The sequence below is a fragment of the Myotis nattereri genome (genome assembly GCF_964212035.1).
Source record: "Myotis nattereri genome assembly, chromosome: 10".
NCBI lineage: Eukaryota > Metazoa > Chordata > Mammalia > Chiroptera > Vespertilionidae > Myotis > Myotis nattereri.
The window spans coordinates 68747986-68774411 of NC_138085.1; the positions used below are offsets into that span (position 1 = coordinate 68747986).

General features: G+C 39.8%; 1 protein-coding gene and 1 pseudogene across 2 annotated transcripts in view; one reads left to right on the forward strand and one right to left on the reverse strand.

Annotated features, from left to right (window-relative positions):
• TTC27 (tetratricopeptide repeat domain 27) overlaps positions 1–26426 on the reverse strand; it is a gene marked incomplete at its 5' end in the record, with an annotated part of 99472 nt that overhangs the window by 64752 nt on the left and 8294 nt on the right. The window contains 5 exons of the mRNA XM_081100790.1: positions 3111–3177; positions 4224–4336; positions 10989–11122; positions 13386–13550; positions 22674–22776. Coding sequence (XP_080956916.1) covers positions 3111–3177; positions 4224–4336; positions 10989–11122; positions 13386–13550; positions 22674–22776 — 582 coding nt within the window. The remainder of the gene's footprint in view (positions 1–3110; positions 3178–4223; positions 4337–10988; positions 11123–13385; positions 13551–22673; positions 22777–26426) is intronic.
• Positions 14082–14622, forward strand: LOC308526361 (large ribosomal subunit protein uL22-like; annotated as a pseudogene). The gene has a single exon. The product of its transcript is annotated as a large ribosomal subunit protein uL22-like (transcript).

Sequence of the window (26426 nt, forward strand, 5' to 3'; positions counted from 1 at the left end):
TAAAAGCTCTCCTCACACATAAGTTCCTTGCCCTACTTCTTACCAATTACAGATTTACCTGGGATTCACACACTCATCTCTTTAGGCCTAGCACTAGGAAGCACTGTGATCAAATAGCTTTCCTCCAAAAGGAAATCAATCCTTGGGTCAGTTCTGATTTGGAAATGACCTCGAGGAGGAGAGTGAGCAAAATATGTGTGTGTGTGTGTGTGTGTGTGTGTGTGTTACAAAACCCTTAAGGGAATAGTATGAAACTTGAATTGATGACCTTGACCTTCACTGCAAGCCAGGAAGGATGAGTTAATGAGCATCAGAAGTTATCTGCCGGAAGCCGGTCCATCCTTGCTGCTTGACACAGTCACTGCAGGGAAGAAACATCTGCACAGCATATGTTTCAAGGGACCTGGTGTATATGGCATACTGTTCTTAATATGTTTGCTCCCCTTCTTAGCGTTATGTGTTTTAACCAAGGTCACCTCTCTAAGAAAGGTTGTTTCCCCAGATGGGGATTTTTTTCCCTGGAGTTAGGGATTAACAGGACTAAGGAAGAGAATAAATCAGTGAAACACCCTAGTGTTACAGAAATACCATGTACTACTTATGAAGAACTGGACTAAGACTGTTGACAATAAATTTGGGACTTGTTGGGCCCACATCCCCAGGGGGTCTGCCCACCAGGGAAAGCACCAAAGCCTATACCCCTGGAGACTCACCAACACAGGCAGTCCCAGGGAAGGCAAGCAGCGAGGCTGGGAGGACATAACCTTTACTGGGTAGGATAATCTCCTTCAGTCACTTCCTTGTAGCTTATCAGTAGAGCAGTGACCTTGGAATAGCCCTTATAATGGAACACAGAGATTAACCTAGACAGGATTAAACTCAACAGAACTAGATTAACAAACGCCCTAACCTTTGGAATAGAATGGAGAGGATTAAAATCAACTGGTATAAATACAGATGTAACAGGACAATAAAGACAGAACCTGGCTGGAGAACCTGGCTGGAGAACCTGGCTAGAGAGCCTGGCTATGCTGATCATCTGAACAGTGCTGTCTCTGTGTCATTCCTTCTTCGCCGACTCCGTCCACACCTTTGGGAACCCCTGGACCTACTGGGGCTGGATCCCAACAGTTATCTTCAGAAGCACCTCACAATTTAGAGGAACAATGGGAAGAGAAATAAAATATTATAATAATAGAGAATCACAAAAGAAGTAGAAAAAGAAACATTTAAAAGAGAAGAAATATACTCCAACCCCAAGAAAAGCTAAAAAGAAAACTAAATGTTTGAATGGAAATAGAGTATTTTAATGTCTTTTCAGGATAACTATGGATGATATATGTTCCACAATAAACTGCTTATGAGACCAGACCTGAGAGGATGTTGCTACCAACCATCCTCCCCAAGAGAGGCCAGCAGGAACACTTTCTATCATATGCTACATCCTGTTTACCTCGGTCATCAGAAGAAACCCAAGAGTCCTAGTCATCATTTATCAACACTTGTCCCCCTCCAGCTCTGTACTGCCTTACACTGACTCAAGCTCAGCACCGTTCCAGAGCCCCGCATCCTGCCCTGGGCCTCACTTCATGCTGACGTGAGGTTCAACAGCATCTTCTCATTGAGACCTTCCCCGCCACCTTGTCTAACACTACCATCCAGGTCCCATTTTTATCCCCTTACCCTGCTTTATATTTCTCCTGTGCACTTCTATTAAGTATGTATTTCTCTCTTTGTCTACTGTGTATTTCCCCCACAAGAATGTAAATTGATGTAAATGCTTAGAAGACTATTCACTGCTGAATCCCTGATGACCAGCACAATACCTAGCACATATCAAGTTTTCAATAGATATTAGCTGCATAAATAGATGGGAAGTGCATAATAATTTTAATGTATCTTTTTAAAAATGTTTGTAACACTTTACTTGTCAAATTCCTGATAGCATATGTAACAAGTAAATAAGGAGATTTTTACATAGTAATCTAAACACAGACATGCTATATGATAAATACCAAAGATTTCTAATAAGTGGGAAAATAAAAAGGGCACCCCGAGGACTCAAAGGATTAACATCCAACCAGTTCCAAAGCAATATGTAGAAAACAGTTACTTGCAAAATTTATATTACAGTACAAAGTAAGCAAGCTTTTCTTTCTACCAGATAAAATACTTTATTTTTGCCTTATCTGAAAAATAACTAAAGGAATAAAACTTTAGAATTCTAGCATGAGTCTCAACCATGATATAAAAATGTCTTTGAAAAAAAATTATGTATCTTAAGAGGCTTGTGTTCATTAAAGATGTGCGTATCCTCTTTCTCTCCCTAAAGCTAAAAAGATACTGAGTGACCCCTTCATCTGTGATCTTTCCCTTCTTGAAAAGCCTTCTTTGATCTCAAATCCTCAAACATCTATTACTCTTTCCTTTTCACTGCCATTTTCTCCAACTGTGGTCTTTATCAACTTTGTTTTCTCATACCCCATTCCCTCCTTAATTCTCTAGAATGACTACCCAGACAGTCCACTGAAACTGTCCTTAGAGATAAGTAATGCACTCCAATTATCAAAGCCCACAGCCTTTTCTCCTGACCCTCTACACCGTTGAATGCTGGCAAGCACCCCTCATGCTCGACACCACCTCCCTCCCCAGCCTCTATAGCCCATGCTCTCCTGGTTTGGCTCCTAGCTCCCTGAAATCCTCTACTCATCACACCCAGGTAGGCAATACCCTGGCTTTTACAACAGAGCTGTATACTAGGTAGGCTTTGGAGTGAAAATTCAAACTTTTGCTCTGTTACTTCATTCATTCAACATTGAGCACCTATTTCAATATCTACTGAGCACCTATTCTGTGTAATGCTCTGGGAACAAAAATGAACAAGAAATATTTGGTCACTGCCCTTAAAGCCAAGCAAGGACAAAGAAAAATACTTATGTTTAAATCAGCAGTAAGATAGGTGCAGTTTGAAAACTAAAATGATGAGTTTTTGTTCCCTTAATTTCCTTAAGTGGCAGTGTCCCAAGGTGAGCAATTTGAGGCAAGAATGTACCAGAAGCAAAACAATCTATAAGAAAAGAAAATGGAAAGAAGGAAGAGACATTACTCACCGATGTAAATGCCAGCAACTCCTCTTCAGTTAACTTATGCACTGGGTTATTCTTTTGCATATTTGTGCTTTAAATTAAAAAAAGATAAATTACTCCTAAAATGCATGTTGCGTCTAATGAAATATAATTTTTGAAAGACAAAGTAAACTTGTTTCATATATTTGAAAGCACATATTTTAATATTACTACATTATATACAAATGCAGATAGGAGTTTGCCAAAGATAAGTACAGAAAGTAGTAAAATACTGACAAAATGTGCTTAGTGTACTAAATGTCAACCTAATTTATTTTACTAGGAAAAAAAGGAACCGGGGGAACGTCTACAAAATAAGTGGCTTTTAAGTTTCAAAAGTGTTAATATCATGAAAGCCAAGCAAAACTGAGCAATTGTTCCAGATTGACCGAAACTAAGGAGATAACAACTAACTGCAACGCACATCTAGACAGGCTCCCATGCCAGAGGAGGCTCCTGGGACCCTGGCAAACTTTAATGGAATCTGAGTATTAAAGGAGAGTAGGTATGAATGTTATTTTCCTGATTTTGAGAACTGTATTGTGACAGTGTACAAAAGTACGCTTGCTTGCAGGAATCACACACTAAAGTACTCCAGTGTTAGAGTATCATGTTTGAAGATGATTCTCTTAAATTCTTTGCAATGCCTTGCCCTGGCAACTTTTTTCCAAATGTGAAATTACTTCAAAATAGAAAAAAATAGAAAAATAAAAGAAAAAACTATTTCCATCACACATAAGGTTCTATAGTATTCAAAAATAAGTCTACCTTTTGAGATATAAATATCCCCAGAGTTCAAAATACTCACTCTCACCTATGCTAAATATTTTATTAAGAGTCTATTTCTAGCTAAAGCTAACCAAAGAAATTTTGCTTATGAAGGGAGGAGAAGGATGAGAATACCAACTCCCAGGAGATTCCTGAGGTCTCTAATCTCTAACCTTTTGATTGGGTTACCCAATTATTCTGGATCTTGAGCAGCATTACAAGATTCCCTCTTCACCCAGAACTCTTGGGACCTCCTGAATAAAGATTTCCCCAACACAAGAGAACCCACATGCAAGGTGTTCAATGTAGCCAAGCAGGTCATTAACTTACCAGATTCCAAGGATAACAGCCAGCTCTTCGGCACACAGGTTGGGCATCTGATACTGTTCACTATCTGCTAACTTTATCTCATTTAGAACAGTATCATCATTCAGCTCAAGATTCTGGTGGAATACAAAAGAAAATACTTAGACCAAAACTGTATGCAACTGATTGCTAGGGAAGGATAAAATACCTTGTTTAAAATTATACAATGTCTACCTATGGTTAATAGGCTTTCTCTTGAAACACTTATTTGAGGACAACTTACTGTGTAGAAATAGAGGACAGGCCACCTATACCTCAGGAATACGTTGACAATATCAATAGAGAATAACAGTTATCATTGCTTGAGCCTACTGTACTCTTCCCGCTCTGCCGCTACACTCTAAACTAAAACATCAACTCCCAACTCTATTGCTCAACAGGATCTGGGATGGAAAACAGTTTGAAAAGAATAAAATCTGAAGACCTAGAGGACTTGATAGAATACTTGAGTTTAAGAATGACTACAAAGCCAAGACAGTGTGGTACTGGAATAAAGACAGACATATATCTGAATGGAATAGAATAGAGTCTAAAATTTTAGGTCCGCATTATATGGTCAGTTGATTTTCAACAAAGTACACAGGTGATTTAATCAAGGAAAGTCTTTTCAATAAATGACTGGAACAACTGGAGATACATTTAGGAAAAAAAAAAAAAGACCCTTATCTCTATCTCATACCCTACACAAAAACTGATCACAGACCTTAAAGTAGAAGCTAACAGTAAAAAACTTATAAAAGAAATCCTAGGAGAAAAGCTTTGCAACAACGGGGTAGGCAGACATAAAAAATACCTGAACTATCAGAGAAAAACTTAATATTTTGGACATCATTAAATTAAAAACTTTTGCGAGGAGAACCAAGATGGCGGCATAGGTTAACGCCGGAGATTGCTGCCTTGAGCAACCAAATCAAAACACACCTAAAAGACGGAACGGACATCATCCAGAACCACAGGAAGGCTGGCTGAGAGGAAATTCTACAACTAGGAGGAAAGAGAATATCATACCCAGACTCAGAGGAGGCGCAGTGCTGAAGTGAAATACTCAGGTACGGAGTGCACGCGGAGCGGGCTGGCGGCGGAGGGCGCGGTTTGTGCTTTCAATCGGGAGGGAGTCTCAGATTCTGAGCTCCAGATCCGGGAGAGTCTCAAGGGACCCAGACTCAAACGGGAGAAGCGGGACTGTCTGGCTGCAGTCGGAACTCGAAGGCAGCTTTCTCTCTGAGGTTTGCAGCGGTTGCTGGGACTCTGTGAGGCAGAGCCCCTAGGGACAGAACTGAGAGCCGCCATAACTGCTCTCTTCGGCCCACCCTGTTGATCCTGAGCCCGAGTGACCCACCCGCCCCGCCCAAGCCCTGCGCAGAGCCATTTGCCAGATAGCCTCAGGCAAAGGCTAGATTAGCACCTCCCTAGAGGACAGAAGTTTTCCCACTGCAGACACAGCTGATTCTCACAGCCAGCTGGCCTGGAGGTCAAATCCCCCTAGTATTAACTACAACAATCAAGGCTTAACTACAGGAGGACTGCACACAAAGACCACTAGGGGGTGCACCAAGAAAGCATAAAAAATGCGGAGACAAAGAAATAGGACAAAACTGTCAATGGAGGATATTGAGTTCAGAACCACACTTTTAAGGTCTCTCAAGAACTGTCTAGAAGCCGCTGATAAACTTAATGAGATCCTCAACAAATCTAATGAGACCCTCGATGTTATGATAAAGAACCAACTAGAAATTAAACATACACGGACTGAAATAACGAATATTATACAGACTCCCAACAGCAGACCAGAGGACCGCAAGAATCAAGGCAAAGATTTGAAATGCGAAGAAGCTAAAAACACCCAACCGGAAAAGCAAAATGAAAAAAGAATCCGAAAATATGAAGATAGTGTAAGGAGCCTCTGGGACAGCTTCAAGCGTACCAACATCAGAATTATAGGGGTGCCAGAAGATGAGAGACAGCAAGATATTGAAAACCTATTTGAAGAAATAATGACAGAAAACTTCCCCTACCTGGTGAAAGAAATAGACTTATAAGTCTAGGAAGCACGGAGAACCCCAAACAAAAGGAATCCAAAGAGGACCACACCAAGACACATCATAATTAAAATGCCAAGAGCAAAAGACAAAGAGAGACTCTTAAGAGCAGCAAGAGAAAGAAACTCAGTTACCTACAAGGGAGTACCCATACGACTGTCAGCTGATTTCTCAACAGAAACTTTGCAGGCCAGAAGGGAATGGCAAGAAATATTCAAAGTGATGAATACCAAGAACCTACAACCAAGATTACTTTATCCAGCAAAGCTATCATTCAGAACTGAAGGTCAGATAAAGAGCTTCACAGATAAGGAAAAGCTAAAGGAGTTCATCACCACCAAACCAGTATTATATGAAATGCTGAAAGGTATCCTTTAAGAAGAGGAAGAAGAAGAAAAAGGCAAAGATACAAATTATGAACAACAAACATGCATCTATCAACAAGTGAATCTAAGAATCAAGTGAATAAATAATCTGGTGATCATGATAGAATCAGGGACATAGAAAGGGAATGGACTGACTATTCTTGCGGGGGAAAGGGGTGTGGGAGATGCGGGAAGAGTCTGGACAAAAATCGTGCACCTATGGATGAGGATAGTGGGTGGGGAGTGAGGGCGGATGGTGGGGCGGGAACTGGGAGGAGGGGAGTTATGGGGGGGAAAAAAGAGGAACAAATGTAATAATCTGAACAATAAAGATTTAATTAAGAAAAAAAAACAAAAAACTTTTGCTCTTTGAAAACATTGTTAAGAAAATGAAAAGCCAAGCCAAAGACTCAGAGAATATATTCACAAAAGAAATATCTGAAAAGGGGCTTGTGTGTAGAATATGAAGTCTTACAACCAGAAATAAGATAACCCGATATAAAAATGGACAAAAGATTTGTGTAAATGCTTCATAAGAGAAGATATACCAATAGCCCACATGCACACAAGAATATCCTGAACAAAGTAGTCAACATGGAAATACTAATTAAAATCAGAATGAACTACTAGTACACACATAATAGAATGGATAAAATTTAAAAGACTGACAATTCTAAATGTCAACAAAGATCTGGAACTTTCTTAAAATGGTACCACCACAGAAAACAGTTTGCCAACTTTTTATAATAAACATGCATTTATTTACCATATAAACTATCCATTCCGCTCCTAAATAGTTCCCCATGAGAAATGAAAACACATGTCCTCACAAACACATGCATTTAAATGTTAACAGCAATTTTATCTGTAATAGCTCCAAACTGGAAACAATTCAAATGTCTGTCAATAGATAATATTTTTAAATATACATATATCCATCAATGCAATTCTAATCAGCAATAAAAAAAACTAAAGACACACACAACCACATGGATAAGTTTCAAAAACAACATGCTAAGCAAGTAACCAAATACAAAAGAGTACATACTGTATGATTCCATATGAAATTCTAGAAAAGCCAAACTATCTGTAGTCATTGAAGGCAGATCAATGATTGTTTAGGGACAGAGGTATGGGGGATTAACTGAAAAGGGCATGATAGAACTTTTAGGGTGGTGAAACACATTTTGACTGTAATGGTTGTGTGTGTGGGGGGGGGGGTGGTGGTATATATATACACACACACACACACACACACACACACACTAATCCGTGACCCTGTGCACGGATTTGTGCACATTGAAAGGAAATTAATTAGAAGGTGGCCGACGGGGTGGGAATGGGTGAAACGAGCTGGACACGCCCTGGAGCCAAACTCCCGCAGTCCCTCCCAGGCCGGCAGCATCTGTGGCAGCGTCACAGCTCAAAGGCATTTGTGGGGTCCCTCAACCTGGCCTGTGGAATCGGGCCGAAACCCGCTCTCCGACATCCCTCGAAGGGTCCCGGGGTGCGAGAGGGCACTCTGCAAAGTTGCTGTCATACAGGGTGTGGAACGGGAACGCAAGTGTGCAGTAAACCAGATTCGGGGCCAACAGTGCCCCAGCAACAACATAACCCTCAGCCGAAGGTGGAATCGCGTGGCCCTGCAAGGAATTGAGCTCCCTCTTCTCTGGTTCTGGGGTGCATCACTCGAGAACCACCACTGCCAAGTCACTGCAGCTCAGCAGCTCCTACATTGAAAGTCTGCCTCCCTGGTGGTCACTGCGTGTCATACCTACTGCCCAGTGGCTTAGCCTTTTATATATACAGAAGATATATTTTGTCAAATCCCATCAAACTATACAATTAAAATGGGTTAATTTTTATTATATCAGTAATATTTCGATATAATTGTTTTTAATTAATTATCAAAAAATAGTAAAATCACAATGTGATACACACACTCAGAAGAATGGCAAAAATTACCAAGCATTGGTAAGGATGTAGAGCAACTGGTGCCTTGAAATTTTGAGGGTGGGAATATAAAATGATAGCATTTTGGAAAACAATTTGGCAGTTTTTCACCAAGTTAAAAATATACTGACCACATAACCTAGTCATTCCATTCCTAGATATTTACCCATGAGAATTAAAAAGATATGTTCACACAAAGACTTACACACAAATCTTCCAAGCAGTTTTATTCCTTATAGCCAAAAACTAGAAACAGCTCAATGGTCCACCAACAGGGGAATGGATAAGCACATTGTGGTATCAACTGAGCAATAAACAGGAGCTAACCACTGCTATCAAAATATCAGTGACTCTCAAACATTATACTAAGTGAAAGAAACCAGACACAAGAGCCATAGTGTCTGATTCTATTTATTTGGAATTCTAGAAAAACAGCTCCAGTCTATGACAGAAAACAGATCAGTGGAAGGGAAAGTGATTGCAGGAATATGTGTGGACTTTCTGGCATGATGGAGATGGTTCTATATTTTTATTACGGTGGTGGTTACATGTGTCTCTATTTATCAGAACTCACCAAAACTGAACATTTAAAATAGGTATATATTATTTTATGTAAATATTTCCTCAACAAATTTCATTTAAATTGTTTTTCTAATCCTATATAATAAAAGGCTAATATGCAAATAGACCAAACGGCGGAACCAGAACAACCGAACAACCAGTTGTTATGACGTGCGCTGACCACCAGGGAGTGTGTGCGGAACATGGCGGGCGTTGGCCACGGCGGGATGGTGGAGCAGGTGAGTGGGGGCGCCAGACCAAGGTGGGGTGCCGGTCACTGTCATCGGGGCGAGCCTCTGGTGGTTACTGAAAATTCTTTGCTCCCGTGCCACGGTCCTGCCTGGCACTCGCACCCGCTGCTGGCGCTGGAGCTGCTGCTCGCACCCACTGCCAGCACCGGCCCCGCTCACACCCGTAGCCAGCACCGGAGCTGCCGCTCGCACCTGCTGCCAGTGCCCGGCGCCAGTCCCAATCACTCAACTCCATCAGCAGGTGTGAGCAGCAGCTGCCGGCCCTGATTGCCCCTGAGGGCTTCTCCTCCTGCTCCTGAGGGGGCCACTGGGGCAGCAGCTGCCACCTGCACCTGCTAACAGTGCCAGCCCCACTCACACCTGCTGCTGGTGCCAGCCCCAATCACTCAGCGTCATCAGCGGGTGGGAGCAGGGCCAGTGCTGGCAGCGTGTGGGAGCAGCGGTGGTGGGAACGGGACTGCCGGCAAACAGGGGACTGGGGGCCATGGTGGAAGGGGCCGGGTAGGGGCACGGAGGATGGGCCGAGACCCACCCTTGTGCCTACCGCAGCCTCTCGGCCCACAGTTCAAGGTGCACGAATTCATGCACTGAGCCCCTAGTAATTCAAGAAAAGTAGCTAAAACTAGGAAGAGTTTAGGAGTTCAGTGGAGCTGAGCAGAACCCCATAGAAAGCTGAAAACTATCTGTGACTAGCTAGGTCAACCTCTTAACTGGTAATCTCTTAATTGGTAAACAGTCCTCTGCCCACATCACAGCCCAAAAGAACAGCTTTCCTTGTTTATTCTCAGGTTCATCCTAACTATAGGCCCAGCTCTATCTACAAGATTTTAAGAAACAGCACTGCAACCTTCAAGAACCATTGATGAGAGAAACACAGAAATTGGGCTGCTGCTTAGTTTCCACGGAAACAATGCCTCTTCACCTTCAAAGGGCCGGCTGGCAGGTGCACAGCACACCCTGGTGGCCATCCCTTTTCAACACAGGCCTTTCATAATTTTTAAAAGGGAGCTACATATGTAAGTTTTAAGTTTTCTAAATGCCACACTTAAGAGATTAAGCAAAGAAAAAAAGAAAGACTTATGGACACAGACAAAAGTATGATGGTTCAGAGGGAAAGGGAGGTGTGGGAAGTGGAGGAGGGTACAAGAGGGATAAATGGTGATGGAAGGAGACCTGACTTACTGTGTTGGTAAACACAATACAATATACAGATGATGTACGGTAGCATTGTATACCTGAAACCTATATAATTTTATTAACCAGTGTCACCACGATAAATTCAATAAGAAAAGTTTAGCCCAACCGGCGTGGCTCTATGGTTGAACATCGACCTATGAACCAGGAAGTCATGGTTTAAATCCCGATCAGGGCACATGCCCCGGTTGCACACTCCATTCCCAGTGGGGGGCTTGCAGGAGGCAGCCAATCAATGATTCTCTCTCATCGATGTTTCTATCTCTCCATCCTTCTCTCTCTCTAAAAATCAACAAAATACATATATACATGCATATGTGTATATATACTTTTTAAATATATTAAATAACTCAGGATCCTCCTCACCTTAGTTAAATGTTCCTGAGGAGTCGGAGCTGGACTGAATTCTCCATTTGAAAATGCATCCCCTTCCCTTCTTACATCTAGAATAAGCTGCGCCACATAATTTTCCTGGAACCGAGTCCTTTTGCCCAAAGCACCTGAAAAAAATATAAAATTATATTCATTGATTTGTCGATCAGACCTACTGTTCAATCATAAAGAGCAATTTTCAGAGTGCTTTAGAGTTTATAAAGTGTTTCTCCATTTCACAAGGAGAAACCTAAGTTTCAGTGATGATTTTAAATGACTTATCCTATATAATAAAGAGCTAATATACTAATTAGACCGGACAGCAGAACAACCATCCAGATGACCTTCCGGACGAAGCTGGGGCTGCAAGGGCCGAGCTCGGTGCACGAATTTCGTGCATCGGGCCTCTAGTAAAGTTATAAAGCCAATAAGCAATGGGGCCAGAATTCAAACCCAGGATTTCTGCCAATAGATTACACATCACACTATCAACATCCTCAAAAGAGTAACTCATTAAGTGCCGTAGGGAGAAGAAATGTTATCTCCATATGACAGATGAAAACATGGAGGTTCTGAGATACAGTCACTTGCTCAGTATCAGAGCCAGAGCTTAAAGCCAGGTTTTCAGATTCTAAATCCCAGTCTCTCTATCTGGCTTCAGGAGACATCAAACCTTTTTTCATTTTGTAACTGAACTAACTTGCTGCAGAATAGCTTTAAGAGAAGCAAAAGTTCTCACATCCATTTCCTGGTAAGAGTCAGATTACAAAGATCCTTGATAACCAAGGCCAGTCTAAGAAGTCTGGACTTTATTCTGCTCTGAGTCTGGCTCTAAGTTATACCTTTTAAACATGTTACACTAAAAACTGCTACTGATGCCGAAACCGGTTTGGCTCAGTGGATAGAGCGTCGGCCTGCAGACTGAAAGGTCCCAGGTTCAATTCCGGTCAAGGGCATGTACCTGGGTTGTGGGCACATCCCCAGTAGGAGATGTGCAGGAGGCAGCTGATCGATGTTTCTCTCTCATCGATGTTTCTAACTCTCCATCTCTCTCCCTTCCTCTCTGTAAAAAAAATCAATAAAAATATATTTAAAAAAAATAAATAAAATAAATAAATAAAAACTGCTACTGAGATGGTCCAACACAGCTTACAATATTTATAGTAAGGTTATAGCTAATAGAAAAATAATCTGAATCTCCTTTTATATTTGTGAGTACCACATTTGTATTTTTAAGTTCATCACTCTTAACTTGGAAAAAATTGTGAACACTAGGCAGTAAACACATCAACAGTTAAAGGTGACCATATAAGGCACTAAGCTATTTTTCAAGTGGTCCAAAAAAAGTCTCCTAAATTCACAATATTCAAAATCATAATCTCTGAAACTAACCTCACAAGTTATATTACATATAACTATATTTTCAAACACAGACAAGACTTCAACTTGCACACGGCCATTGTTCCAAAAATTGTAAACTGGATATTTAATAATTTTCTCTACACAAACAGTGATAAAAGATGGCTAGGATCCTAGACAGGCCACAAAGTCATATTTAACTCATAATATACATGAAGGATTTTGTTATGTAGCTCAATAAGAAATACAGAGTTTGGAGGCTAAGAATGGACCTTAGAGATAATCTAGACCCAGCCTATGGAGGACATAACAAGTTCAATCATTTCAATACTCACAGATAGGGAGTCACTGTCAGGTATGCTGAGCCCAAGTTCAACAGGTATAAATAGTGTGTCGAGTGATGATGTCTGACTGTCATTAATGTATTCAATACTGAATGCCAATTACATTGTGAGACACTAGGGACAGAGCGATACATAAAAAGAAACCAATGTTTCTTATTTGGTATTCAGAAGAAACACAGAGGTTTTAGGAGAAATTCTGTAATTTACTTATTCACTCAGCAAATGTTTATTGAGCGCCTACTCTATGCCAGATAGTGTTGTAAGGCACTGAATAAACACCTAATCAACAGTCAAAAATTTGGTCTTAAGGAATACAAAAAAAGCAGGATAGAAACCATAGATGGGCATTTACAAGGAAGGGCAATGTAGGAAGGCCAAACCAAACTTGGGAATCAGGAGGGAGGAGTTGAAAGTTCCTTTGTGTCCTGCCTGGCTTCTATACTACTAGCATGTGTCTAACTAGATTACGAAATAAATGGGCATCTTCAGGAATAAAAAATATACATAATTTCAAGTCTGTTGTAAAACTATGAATTTTTAAAATAAAATCTTTAAAATCCATTTTTGTAAAGTAAAGAATAGGACATAGAAAATCAAATACAACCAAACAATATAGCCAAATTGCCAATGTATATATTAGTTTTATCAAAAAAATTAATCAATTAGCCACAAAAAATAAAAGTCTTACCTGTCAAATCAATTTGTAATTTGCTGATGTCTTTAGCAATGCTGAACTGATCTTTTGCTTTTTTATATTCATAATAATATAAAAATATATATGCACATTCCAGATGGAACTGAATAGCCAAATATCGACCTGAATCATCTACAAACAGATGTTCTAGCTTCATCACTACAAGACAGAAGATAAACATGAAAACTATGATGAGAATAAAATTATGTTAATGAGTAAAATGTTGAGTCCATAATATGTGAAGTATATATTACATTAGCCCTGCTCTTAAAGAATTTTAAATCCGGAAGATAAGGAATTCATATAATAGTTCACAGCTAACATTTGCTGAGTACTTGTATGTTCCAAGCAGAAAGCTAAAGACACTATATACGTTACCTCCTTTACTCCAAACAATCCTAGAAGATACGATTCATAGCCTGCTCTTTCTTGTTTTAGAGTGCTTGCCTGCACCATATGATTCATAACCCTGTTCCTTCTTGTTTTAGAGTGCTTGTCTGCATCTTGCTATTAAAAAAATATGACAACACAAGGTGTTGATACAAAGTACAAATGAATCTATGAAGAGCTAAACAATACAAAAAGTCTGATGAAGAGATCAGCTTACAATTTCCTCACAAAGAATGTAGAATTTCTCCCTTAGAAGAAAGGGAGAGCTCTTCCCAAAAGCAGCCTGACGTGACCTCTGAAATGGTCCAGTACTCATTTGACCCAGAAAACCCCACAAAATCATGCAAATCAAGAGGTTCAAATGTTCGTGTTCACTTTAAGAACACTCAAGAAACTGCCCAATGCCTTCCTTCAGGGTATGTATATCCAAATATCCAAAAAGCCACCAAATAGCTGAAGGATGTCCCTTTACAGAAGCAATGTGTGCCATTCTGTCCTTACACTGGTGGAGCTGGTGGGTGCCCAGGCCAAACAGTGGGGCTGGACATAGGATGGTGACCCAAAAAGAGTGCTGAATTTTTGCTGCACATGCTTGAAAATGCAAAGAGTAATGTTGAATTAAGGGTTTGGATGTAGCTTCTCTGGTAATTGAGCACATCCAAGTGAACAAAGCTCCCAAGATGTGGTGCAGAATTTACAGAGCTTATGGGTGGATTAACCTGTACATGAGCTCTCCCTGCCACGTGGAGATGATCCTACTGAAAAAGAGCAGACTGTTCCTAAACTAGAAGAAACAGAAGAAACAACTGTAAAATTACCTCTTCCCCACCCTGTATTATAGATAAGTCCCTTATCAGATATATCATTTGCAAATATTTCCTCCTATCCTGTGAGTTGTCTTTTCACTTTCTTGATCGTTATCATTCAAAAGAAAAGCTTTTTTTAATTTTAAAGAAGTCTATAGTCATCACCCTTTAAAGTTAAAAAAAAAGTCTAAATTATTTTTTTCTTTTGTTACTCAAGCTTTTTAAAAAATATATTTTTATTGATTTCAGAGAGGGAGAGAGAGATATATAGAAACATCACTGATGAGAAAGAATAACTGATTGGCTGCCTCCTGCACGCCCCCTACTGGGGATGGAGCCCACAACCCGGGCATGTGCCCTGACCCAGGACCCTTCAGTCTGCAGGTCAACACTCTATCCACTGAGCCAAACCAGCCAGGGCATTACTCAAGCTTTTGATGTGGTATCTAAGAATCCATTGCCAAATCTGACGTCATGAAGATTTACCCCTGTATTTTCTCCTGAAAGTTTTATAGTTTCAGCTCTTATATTCAGGTATCTGACCCATTTTGATTTAACTTTTTGTATATGATGTAAGGTAAGGGTTCAATTTTATTCTTGTGCATGTAATTACCCAGGAGCCCCAACACCATTTGTGGAAAAGACTATTCTTTCCCCCATTAAAACATTTAATATGTAGAATAAAGCAAGTAATTATGTTATCATTGTTAGGAACAAGACTTTCAGTTTAAGAAGAGAAGGATACAAGTATCAGTCAAACACAGAAACATCTTGCAAAGTTAATTTTTTGTTCAAACTATAAGAGAAAGTTTACTTACAATGACACAGAGGTAGAAGAAGTGAGCTGTAGAAGGAACGGGCTCAGGGAATGAGTTACTCAGGCAAAAAAAAAGGATCCTTGAAGCTTAGGGGAGAGAGTGAGGGAAGGAGAGAGGGGGGGAGGGAGGGAGGGAAGGCTTGAGAGACAGAGAGACCTTGAGAGATGAGAGGAGGAGGAAAGGCTTGGAATGAGCAGATATTTAGCAATCCTTTGATGGCTATCACCACCAAGATGGAAATCCAATGTCCTAGTGATCCAAGGTCTAGTTCAACCTGACACACAACCCCTCACATCTGCTCCTGCCAGTCCCAAACACAGACACTCCAAGTCTCCCTGCCTCTCTCTGTACATACTGTACCCCAGTCCAACTTCTCCACCTAACAAATCCTCACTGGTTCTTAAAAAGTCAGTTCAAACATCGAACACTTTGTGACGCCTTCGCTGATATCTCAAGTTTAAACTAATCACATCCTTTCCTTCGTTCCTTCCTCTTTATGCCTTTTTCTTCCTATATTCTAGCACCTATCCCAGTGAGTTCACTGACATCCCCAGCACCTAGCACGGTGACTGGAACACAGCAAGCATTAAAAAAATACATATGTATTTTTACTAAATAAAATATGGCAGGCAACAGAAAGGCACAAATAAAACTGGGAATAATTGAAGATTTTTCCTATTAAAAAAATGGCATGCTGAAATTGCTACCTAGGAAAACCAATCCAGTACTGATGTATATGGACAAGGAACAAAGGGTGAAAAAGAGCCTACAGGGGAGGTGCAATCTTTCGGACATGAAGTAATAACGATAGTGGCCTTAAGTAACTGGAGGGCTGGCCATGCAGGACCAGACCTATCCCACCATCTCCGCTGCTCCACAGCAGTGCTAAGTCACTGGTGATGACGTAAGTATTTTATAGCTACCCTCTCCAAAATGATAGCCATTAGTGCCACCTGGTCTCTGAGCACTTGAAATGTGGCTAGTGAAACTGAGGAACTCAAGTCTTTAATTCATTTATTTCATTTCATTTTATTTTAAATAGTCACGTGTGGCTAGTAGCCACTCTATTGGACCGGAGTTCTAGCTAGCAATTGTGGCAAAATAGCAGATATTTTAAATTAATAAAAGGAAGCACTTTGTAGCAATTATTGATCCTAAAAATGGAGTGGACTCCCTCTCAAGAGTCATCTTGGAAAGAGGAGATGACTTTTTTCAGTACAATTTTCCAACAGATTACAGCATTAGGAATGGGTGGAATGATGGCCTACAAAGAATCAAATTATTTCCATCTGGAAAAGATTCAAAGATCATTTTTACATGGAAGAGAACCTTGGTTTGGAAGTTAGATAAGTTACCTGAGGTCACACAGGGAGTCAATGACAGATTAGCAACTAAAAGCCAGATGTTAAAACACTATGTTCTGTTAATTTTCTCGACTGTGACAATTTCATGGGAATGCATATGTAAAATGTCATCAATTGTATACTTTAAATGAGACTTATTATAGGTTAATTATACTTTTAAAACTCTGTTTAAAAAAGCACACTATACCCACCACACCCATACTACCCTATGTCAACTCTTTAGCATCATCTCGTAAGAGTTATTGAGGATAAATTAGTTAATATATTTAAAGATTAGAACAGTGCTTGGTATAGAGTAAGCACTACAGAAATGTTAACTGCACTATCACTATTAGACACTAGAATTCTGCCCTACTGACCATTCTGGAGAACTGTAATTAGAATCAGAAACTCCAGATCATAGTTCTGGTTCTTGGACAGTCTCTCTGAGTCTCAATTCTTTGTAAATGAGTTAGTTAACTGGACAAAATAATCTCTAAAGCAGCGGTCGCCAACCAGTGGTCACAGACAATGGTGGTCTATGAGGTCTTAAAGGTTGGCAACCGCTGCTCTAAAGGCCCTTTCCAAATGAAAGATTTCAGAAGTGGACTAGGATAAGAGCTGTAGAAAGAGAAAAGAAGGATGGATATGGGGATTCTTAGGGAAGAACCGATAAGATTTAAGAACTGGCTAGGTATACAGAATGAAGGAAAACAATGAATCAACTATGAACACAAAGTTTTGAGCTTTGGATGACTCAAGGTTTAAATAAAAAGAAGAATATGTTGATGCAACAGAAGTACATTTATTGTTTTAACAAGTCAGTAAGTACATGAAAATGAATATTCATGACCTTCTAAATCAAACCCTCAACCAGTACATTTAAAACATATGCTAAAATCAAAATCTGTTCTCATGAGAGAATGTGAATGCTGTGTTAAAATGAAATCCCTATGGATAATTATAATTAGACTAGAGGCCTGGTGCATGAAATTTGTGCACTGGAGGGGGGGTGAGGGGAGAGAGCGGGTCTCTCAGCAGGGCCTGCGCCCTCTCGCAGTCTGGGAGTCCTCGAGGGTTGTCCAACTGATGGTAGTCGGACATCCTTAGCGCTGTCGCAGAGGCTGGAGAGGCTCCCGCCACCTGCCACTGCTGCTACGCTAGCTAGCCATGAGCCTGGCTTCTGGCAGAGTGGTGCTCCCCCTGTGGGAGCGCACTGAACACCAGGGGCGAGCTCCTGCATTGAGCATCTGCCCCCTGGTGGTCAGTGCATGTCATAGTGACCAGTCAGTCTACTGTCCAGTCAATTTGAATATTAGCCTTTTATTATATAGGATAATCATATTTAGCATGATTAATAACATTCATTCTAAAGTATCAAATTATTTTACAAATAAACGCATACATCAGTCACCAAGAAACTAATCTCTTGAACTCTTTGAATGTGGGAACAATCTGACCCTAGAGTCACACAACTGCCTGTAGATGTCACAACAGAACCCTTGAACAAAGCATTTTAACCTGTTTTCTCTTAGACAGTGACTTCTTCATGAGCTCATCTTCAAACAGCTAAACTGCAATATTATGGCTCATGCATTTTCAGTATCAAAGCCTACAATAAATGGTTGTGCATCCCTAAGCAGTGTTTAGAGAACCATGGTTTCATAAGTGTGACATCCAAGAGTGCTTAACATGGTGCTGAGAGACAAACTCCTCAAGATTCCAACTTACTCCTTCATAGACGGGATCAGTCCAGCTGACACTCTGATGCACTCTATTCCACTACATCGTACTGATGCAACATTCTTGGACCAAAAGATAAAGATCACAGTTGCTGATAATATACTTGCTCTGTTTCATAGACTGCAAAAAAATCCTTCCAACTTTCTGATGATCCCTCAAGAGCAACATTTCAAATATAATATTCTTCCCTGGACACTGAACAGTATTTCAGTTATAACTGACTGCTTGGTTAACACTTGAGTCAAATCCTAGAACAAAACATTTTTTAAATAAAATTGTTTATGAAACGTTGTAGTTTAAGACTATCTACAGCCCAATTTATGACTAGATAACATGAAAAATGTCGTTGATTAGCCTAGAATAGCAACATAAAAAATTCTGAGTTGTAAGGCAAAGCAAATGATATGCTACAATACACTGCAGAAAGGAACTGAGACCACTTGGGGAATGAGTCAGTTACAGTCATATTTTCCAATATCTTAGTTATTAAGCCTTTCTGTTCAGAAACTTAACTTTACCTCTTAGAATTCCCTCTAAAATACACCATTGTGGTTCCTGCCTTTAAAAATAGCACATAAAGAAGATATGTTCTTCTTTTCTTAATAAAGAGTTATCATTATGAACATTAGCCAGAGATATGGTAAAGAGACAGCCATTAATGTAGATTTATGTAATATAGAATAACTTCATTTCCTTTAAAAAAAAACAAAAAACTGCCAGTGATACCTTAGTTTTTGTTCATTTACAAATTTTCCATGAAAGTATAATAAAACATAGGAAACTGTATAATATCCTATGCAGTAGGCTGTAACTACCTTTTTTAAAATTAAATAGGAGCTGAATCCTGATGCCATCCTCCTCCAAATGTTTTCAATAACCTATGGGAAAAAAATCAACTTTTCCCCCATGACTTTCAATGACATTCAGCTCATCCCTGAAAACTTTACCCAATTTATTAACTAGCTGCTTACCCCCCCCCCCACACACACACACACACTCTCATTTCTCGCTTGCACAAAGTTTGTTTACAGAGTGTCTCTTACTTAAAAAATATGTAAAGACATGAATGGGGGGAGACATAGTCTACACTCCACACATTTTCATCTCACTAAAAACAGAAAGAGGACAAGACATATCTGCTAAACAGGCATCAGGTTTCAGTTTTCTCCAAGTCCCACTTGATATTCCATTTTGAAGAGAATGCCATACCTCGGCAACACCATTATGAAATGATTCAAAGTTCCACATGGTATTTGGATAGGATCAATTTTCTCATACTTCTATAATATTTTACATTTTAAAAATTTCTTATACAGAAATTAAATTAGGTCAAATCTGCAATTGAGATGGAGGACTAATAGAAAGAGTTCCCCCTAAAAAGTACATATAGACCCCTAGATGGCTTGGCTCAGTGGATACAACATGTTCAGAAGATAACCAATGTTTCTCTCTCTCTCTCTCTCCCTCTCTCCCTCTCTCTCCCTCCCTCCCTCCTTTCCTCTCTCTCTCTCTCTCCCCCTTCTTCCATTCTGCTCTTTCTAAAAACTGATGGAAAAATAGCCTCGGTGGAAAAATATCCTTGGTTGAGGATTAACAGAAAGGAAAAAATGTTAGCTACCAGCCCTGGCTATGTAGTTCAGTTGATTGAGCATCATCCTGTGCACCGAATGGTTGCTGATCTGATTCCCAATCAGGGCACATACACAGGTTGCAGGTTCGATCCCTGGTTTGGGGTGCTATGGGAAGCAACCAATCGATGTTTCTCTCTCTCTAAAAATCAAATTAAAAAAAAGAATCAACCAATGAATGCATAAGTGGAACAACAAATATATGTTCCTCTCTCTCAAATAAATAAATCAACTAATCTGCTACTAAATGTCAGGTTTAAATCCAGTGGCAGAGAATAGCTGTCATCAACAAATCAACAAACAACAAGTCCTGGAGAGGATGCTGAGAAAAAGGAACCCGCTTGCTGGTGGGAATGCAGACTGGTGGAAAACAGTATGGAGTTTCCTCAAAAAATTAAAAATGGAACTCCCATTTGACCCAGTAATCCCACTTCTAGGTACATATCCCAAGAAATCAGAAACACCAATCAGAAAGAATTACATGCACTTCTATGTTCATAGCAGCACAATTTACAATAGCTATGATTGGAAACACCTCAGTGCCCATCAGCAGATAAATGGATTAAAAAACTGTGGTACTGCCCTGACGCGTTTGGCTCAGTGGATAGAGCATCGGCCTGTGGACTGAAGGGTCCCAGGTTTGATTTCGGTCAAGGGCATATACTTTGGTTTCAGGCACATCCCCAGTAGGGGGTGTTCAGGAGGCAGCTGATGAATGTTTCTCTCTCATCTAACTCTCTATCCCTCTCCCTTCCTCTCTGTAAAAAATCAATAAAATATATTTTTTAAAAAACAAACTGTGGTACATCTATACAATGGAATGCTACACTGCTGTTAAAAAGAAGGAACTCTTACCATTTGCAACAGCATGGATGGACCTGGAGAGCATTATGCTAAGTGAAATAAGCCAGTTGGAGAAAGATAAATATCACATGATCTCACTCACTTGTGGAATGTAATGAACAACATAAACTGATGAACCAAAATAGAGCCAGAGAAAAAAATATTTTAGAATATAATAGAAGAAATCCTGTTATTTGCAGATTTTTAATATTTCCTACAACTTGTGTGATACTATACTATGTTAATACAGTTTTGGTAATATTATTATATTTAAAATCTTTTTTCTTGAACTATTAACTTTTATAGCATGTAATATTATATTTAAAATTGTTTTTGTTGAAATACTAATGTTTATTGCATGTAACAATAAATAAGTAAATCCAATGGCAGAATAAAAAAAATTTTAAATATACAAAGTTGAAGCTAAGAACAAATACTTTTTTTAACATAAAGTGTATTTATTTTATTATTATTATTTATTTTAATCCTCACCCAAGGATACTTTTTCCATTTTTTTTAGAGAGAGTAGAAAGGAGGGGGAGAGGCAGAGAGAGACACATCGACTGGTTGCCTCCTGCACACACTCCGACCAGAGGCCGGGGATTGAGCCTGCAACTGAGGTACATGCCCTTGACTGGAATCAAACCTGCAACCCTTCCATCCAAGGGCCAACACTCAAACCACTAAGTCAAACTGCCTGGGGCAGAATACTGGTAAATACTTCTTAATAGAGACAAAGTTTACTCTAAAATGCCCTTGCTCGTTCCATAGCCTTATATTACCTAAAGTCCTGGAAAAATATAAACCAAGTCCTAATATAAACAGCATAAATGAATCAGTTATTATAGATTATTAAAATCTATAGTATTATAGATTCAAATATCTTCCTTATTGAGTCATATATAGATGGTTCACTTTATCTAATATTAGCATATACTTATGTATTTCTGTCCTAGAACAAAATAAAAACTTGAGAAATTACGTTTCAACTGATCACCTAGCTTACTATATTTATTACTGCACAAATTAATGTCCTGTCTAGTGTATCTGATCGACCTTTGTCTAATCACTGGGTTGTACACCTGAAATTAATATTATATGTCAACTGTAATTGAAAAATAAAAAATAATTTCAAAAAATCAATTTTAAAAGAAGAAAACAATAAAACAAAATGTAAAAATGTCTCTCTATCCACTGTCACCCTCAATAAAAAGTATTTTCCACCAAAAGCTTTAAAAAAAGAAAGCTTTTCTTCATGTACTTAATAGGATATAGGATACATAATTTCCTATTCTGCACGCAAGTTGGCACAATTTACTCCAGTTTGAGTTAAGGATTTTTTTAATAAAGGAAGCTTACGCTTGTTTTCACTCTTGCAAAAAGACCTCTTAAATTAAAGGACAGAGGAAAATATTAAAATACCTTTAAGCAATTCATGATAAAATCATGGTGACTTGCATAGAACAAATCATTCCTTTTAAGTAGGTAACATAAATGATAATTGCCTTTTTTTAAAAAAAAAAATGCAAAAATAAAACAAGTTCTATAATCTGACACCCTAGTAATTTAATATTCCACCTCCAGAAAAAAAAGAAACAACCTCAAATAAAGTCACGATTACCTATCAAAGGATAAGCTAAAAAGGAATGTCTCAGCCAAGAAATTAAAAATGGAGTTACATGCCCACATCCAATAAAAACCTGCTACATACCTTGATCAATACAACCTTCGGCAAGAGCAAAAAGCTGAGGTGAGCGTTCCTCAAGCAACTGCTGGTGAACATTCACACACCTCAAAGTCCACCAAGGCAAGCTCTAGAAAAAAAAAGCACCATGTATGTTGAAATAAAGGGACCCTTTGCAAAATATCTTTTACATTAATTGAAATGAATTTTTTTTACATTTGTGAAATTGACCTTACTCAATAAGCTTCCCAATCCACTGCTATGTCTTCAGTAATAATACTCAAATCCGCTTCTACATCTTCCACAAGAACATCCCTCTCCTCTGTTCTCTCAAAGCCTGTTCTTTTTAGTCCACACCATTTCAAACTCACCATATCCCCCACTGAAATGTCTGCTGCAACCACACTGTTTTTTGTCAGCACCAACAGTTCCAGGAGGCCTCCTGCAAGAACCTCCGAAGGCAGTGGTTCTCAACCTTCCGGCCCTTTAAATACAGTTCCTCATGTTGTGACCCAACCATAAAATTATTTTCGTTGCTACTTCATAACTGTAATGTTGCTACTGTTATGAATCGTAATGTAAATATCTGATATGCAGGATGGTCTTAGGCGACCCCTGTGAAAGGGTCGTTCGACCGACAAAGGTGTCGCGACCCACAGGTTGAGAACCGCTGTCCTAGGGGGAGCTTGGCCAGTATGGCTCAGTGGATTGAGCATGGTCCCATGCAGCAAGAGGTCATTGGTTCGATTCCCAATCAGGGCACATGCCCGGGTTGCAGGCCCCAGTTAGGGGGCTTGCAGGAGGTAGCCAATCGATGTTTCTATCTCTCTCTCCTTCTCCCTTGCTCTCTCTCTAAAATCAATAAAAATATATTATTTAAAAAAAAAAAAAAAGAGCCCTAACCTGCCGGGGTCCAACCCCAGCGGGTCCAGGGGTCACATGGCTACAGAACCTGGCTGGAGAACCTAGCAAGAGACCATGGACACAGAACCTGGCTGGAGATCCTAAGCAGAACCTCTCTGGAGATCGAGACCAGAACTTGGCTGGAGATCCTGGCTAGGATGCTGATCAACTGAATGCTGTCTCCGTGTCATTCCTTCTTCGCCGACTCCGTCCACACCTTTGGGGACCCCTGGACCTGCTGGGGTTGGACCCCAGCACTAACCAGTTTGGTTCAGTGGATAGAGCATCAGCCTGCGGACTCAAGGGTTCCAGGTTCAATTCCGGTCAAGGGCATGTACCTTGGTTGCAGGCACATCCCCAGTAGGAGGTGTGCGAGAGGCAGCTGATCGATGTTTCTCTCTCATCGATGTTTCTATCTCTCTATCCCTCTCCCTTCCTCTCTGTAAAAAGTCAATAAAACATATATTTTTTAAAAAAAGGACCTCCAGGGGGGTATGAGGTGGTCATTTTCCTTCATTTACACTCCCAGCATATACTTGTACCTCCCTTTTCAAGCACACTCCACTGTGATCCTGTATGTCACCCCTAGCTTTCGGTGTTGTCCACCATTTACCCAACAAGATGAGAAATCATGTCTTACTCATCTCTGTATCTTCCCCAAAGCAATGTGTTTTGCCACCAAGTAAGAAATACACTGGATTCATTCAGATATTGTCCAAAACCGGGACATTCCCTTCCACACGTCTGTGAAACCTCTCCCATGACGCCCTGTCCCACTAGTGTGACGCACTCTGGGCTTTCACTTCTGAGCTTCTACACTGCTCCTAGAAGTTAGACCACATTGGACAGCTCTTGTTTTTCAATTGTACAACTCTACCTAATCCATACATTTTTTGAGGGTAAAGACTGCATTTTATACATTGTCTTGACTAATTCACAGGCTAAGAACACAGCGGTTTTTTTCTCTCTTCTCTGATGCTTGTTCTTACTTATCAATACAACTTTATTTAAAAAAAGAAAAAGAAAAACAACAAACAAGTGGCAATACATAAGCTAACACAGTGAAGAGTGAATATCTCTCTTCTGCTGCCCCAATGTCATCATTCTTTCTCAGAAAAATCCATGAGAAAGGCTCATATTCTTCTACATCTTCCTCTGAATGTGCATGTGTGTACAAGTTCCATTTTTTATAGACGCACTAGAGGCCCGATGCACAAATTCGTGCATGGGTGACAGGTCCCTCGGCCTGGCCAGCAATCAGGGCCAATTGGGGCCGGTGAGCCCAGGGGAGGGACTGCGGGAGGTTGGCCAGCCGTGGGAGTACACTGACCACCAGGGGGCAGCTCCTGCATTGAGCGTCTGCCCCCTGGTGGTCAGTGCATGTCATAGTGACCAGTCGACCGGTCAGTTGGTCGACTGGTCATAATGGTCACTTAGGCATATATATATATATATATATGTATATATATATATATATATACAGATTAAAGTATTAAACATCATGTACTAGATTAGCCGTGGGCAAACTACGGCCCGCGGGCCGGATCCGGCCCGTTTGAAATGAATAAAACTAAAAAACAAAAAAGACCGTATCCTTTTATGTAATGATGTTTACTTTGAATTTGTATTAGTTCACACAAACACTCCATCCATGCTTTTGTTCCAGCCCTCTGGTCCAGTTTAAGAACCCATTGTGGCCCTCGAGTCAAAAAGTTTGCCCACCCCTACACTAGATCATCTAAATTAAAACTTATTTTGAATTATATTGTGTAAAGCTGTGAGAAATTAATTTTACTTTTTATAAAAAAGCAATAGCTACTAATGGGAGGTCATGCTTAATTACCAAGTTTTACTTGAACTTAACCTCTGCATTTGATTAAGAGGTAAAACTGCCTGGTTCCCCTCCTAAACTGCTGTACACCACAACAGCTGCAACAATGACACAATGACAAATGAATTTTGACTCTATGACATAATTATTAATGTGGTTTCCTCCTTCCATGTAAGGAAAGATAGAATTATCTAATAGAAAGAAGTTTCACATCATTGTTAATGTAATTCACTGGGTGTTGCCTCATTCTGTTCCTATCAGTAAAGCTAATGAAGTCAGTGTACACATCAATTATCTGTTCCTTATCCTCTGTCAGCAATAAGTGAGTCAGGTTTGGCAGCAGAGTCTTTCCTTTTCTACATATGGGAATTTAGATAGATCCAAAGAGACTGCCTTTGTAAGAAAACATACACTGTAAGATGCTGAACTCTAAAAAATCAGATCTAGCCCAGCTGGTGTGTGGCTCAGTAGTTGAGCATTGACCTATCAACCAAAAATTCACGGTTTGATTCCCAGTCAGGCACATGCCCTGGTTGCAGGCTAGAATCTCAATGAGACATTGATGTTTCTATCTCTCTCTCGCTCTTTCTTCCTCTCTGAAATAAATAAAAAATATATACATATTTTTTTAATCAGATCTATAAAACTAATTCTTAACCCAAAATCTTTATATAGAAGCGGGGTTGCAAAACAAATAAAGCATAGCTTATGTTCTACTAGAAAATGAAAGTGCCTTTTCCTATTTGCCAAGAATTGCTTAATAGAACATTTGAGTCATTCATAAATAAGAGAATTTGAAGCCTTGCTTTAAATGGTTTCTAGATCCTGCCTCCTGATTACAGGGCTTACTACAGAATGTTCTGATGGAGAAGTCACACTAGTCAATAACCTCCTAGAAAGCAGGGGCATTCCTGTACTCAAAGACACCCAATAAATGCTTGCTGACTTACTCCATTTTATCAACAAGGGAACTGGAATTCAGAGAAATTAACTAGCATAAGGTTACACAGTTGTTAAGTGGCTGAGCCAGACAAACTGGTGTGATT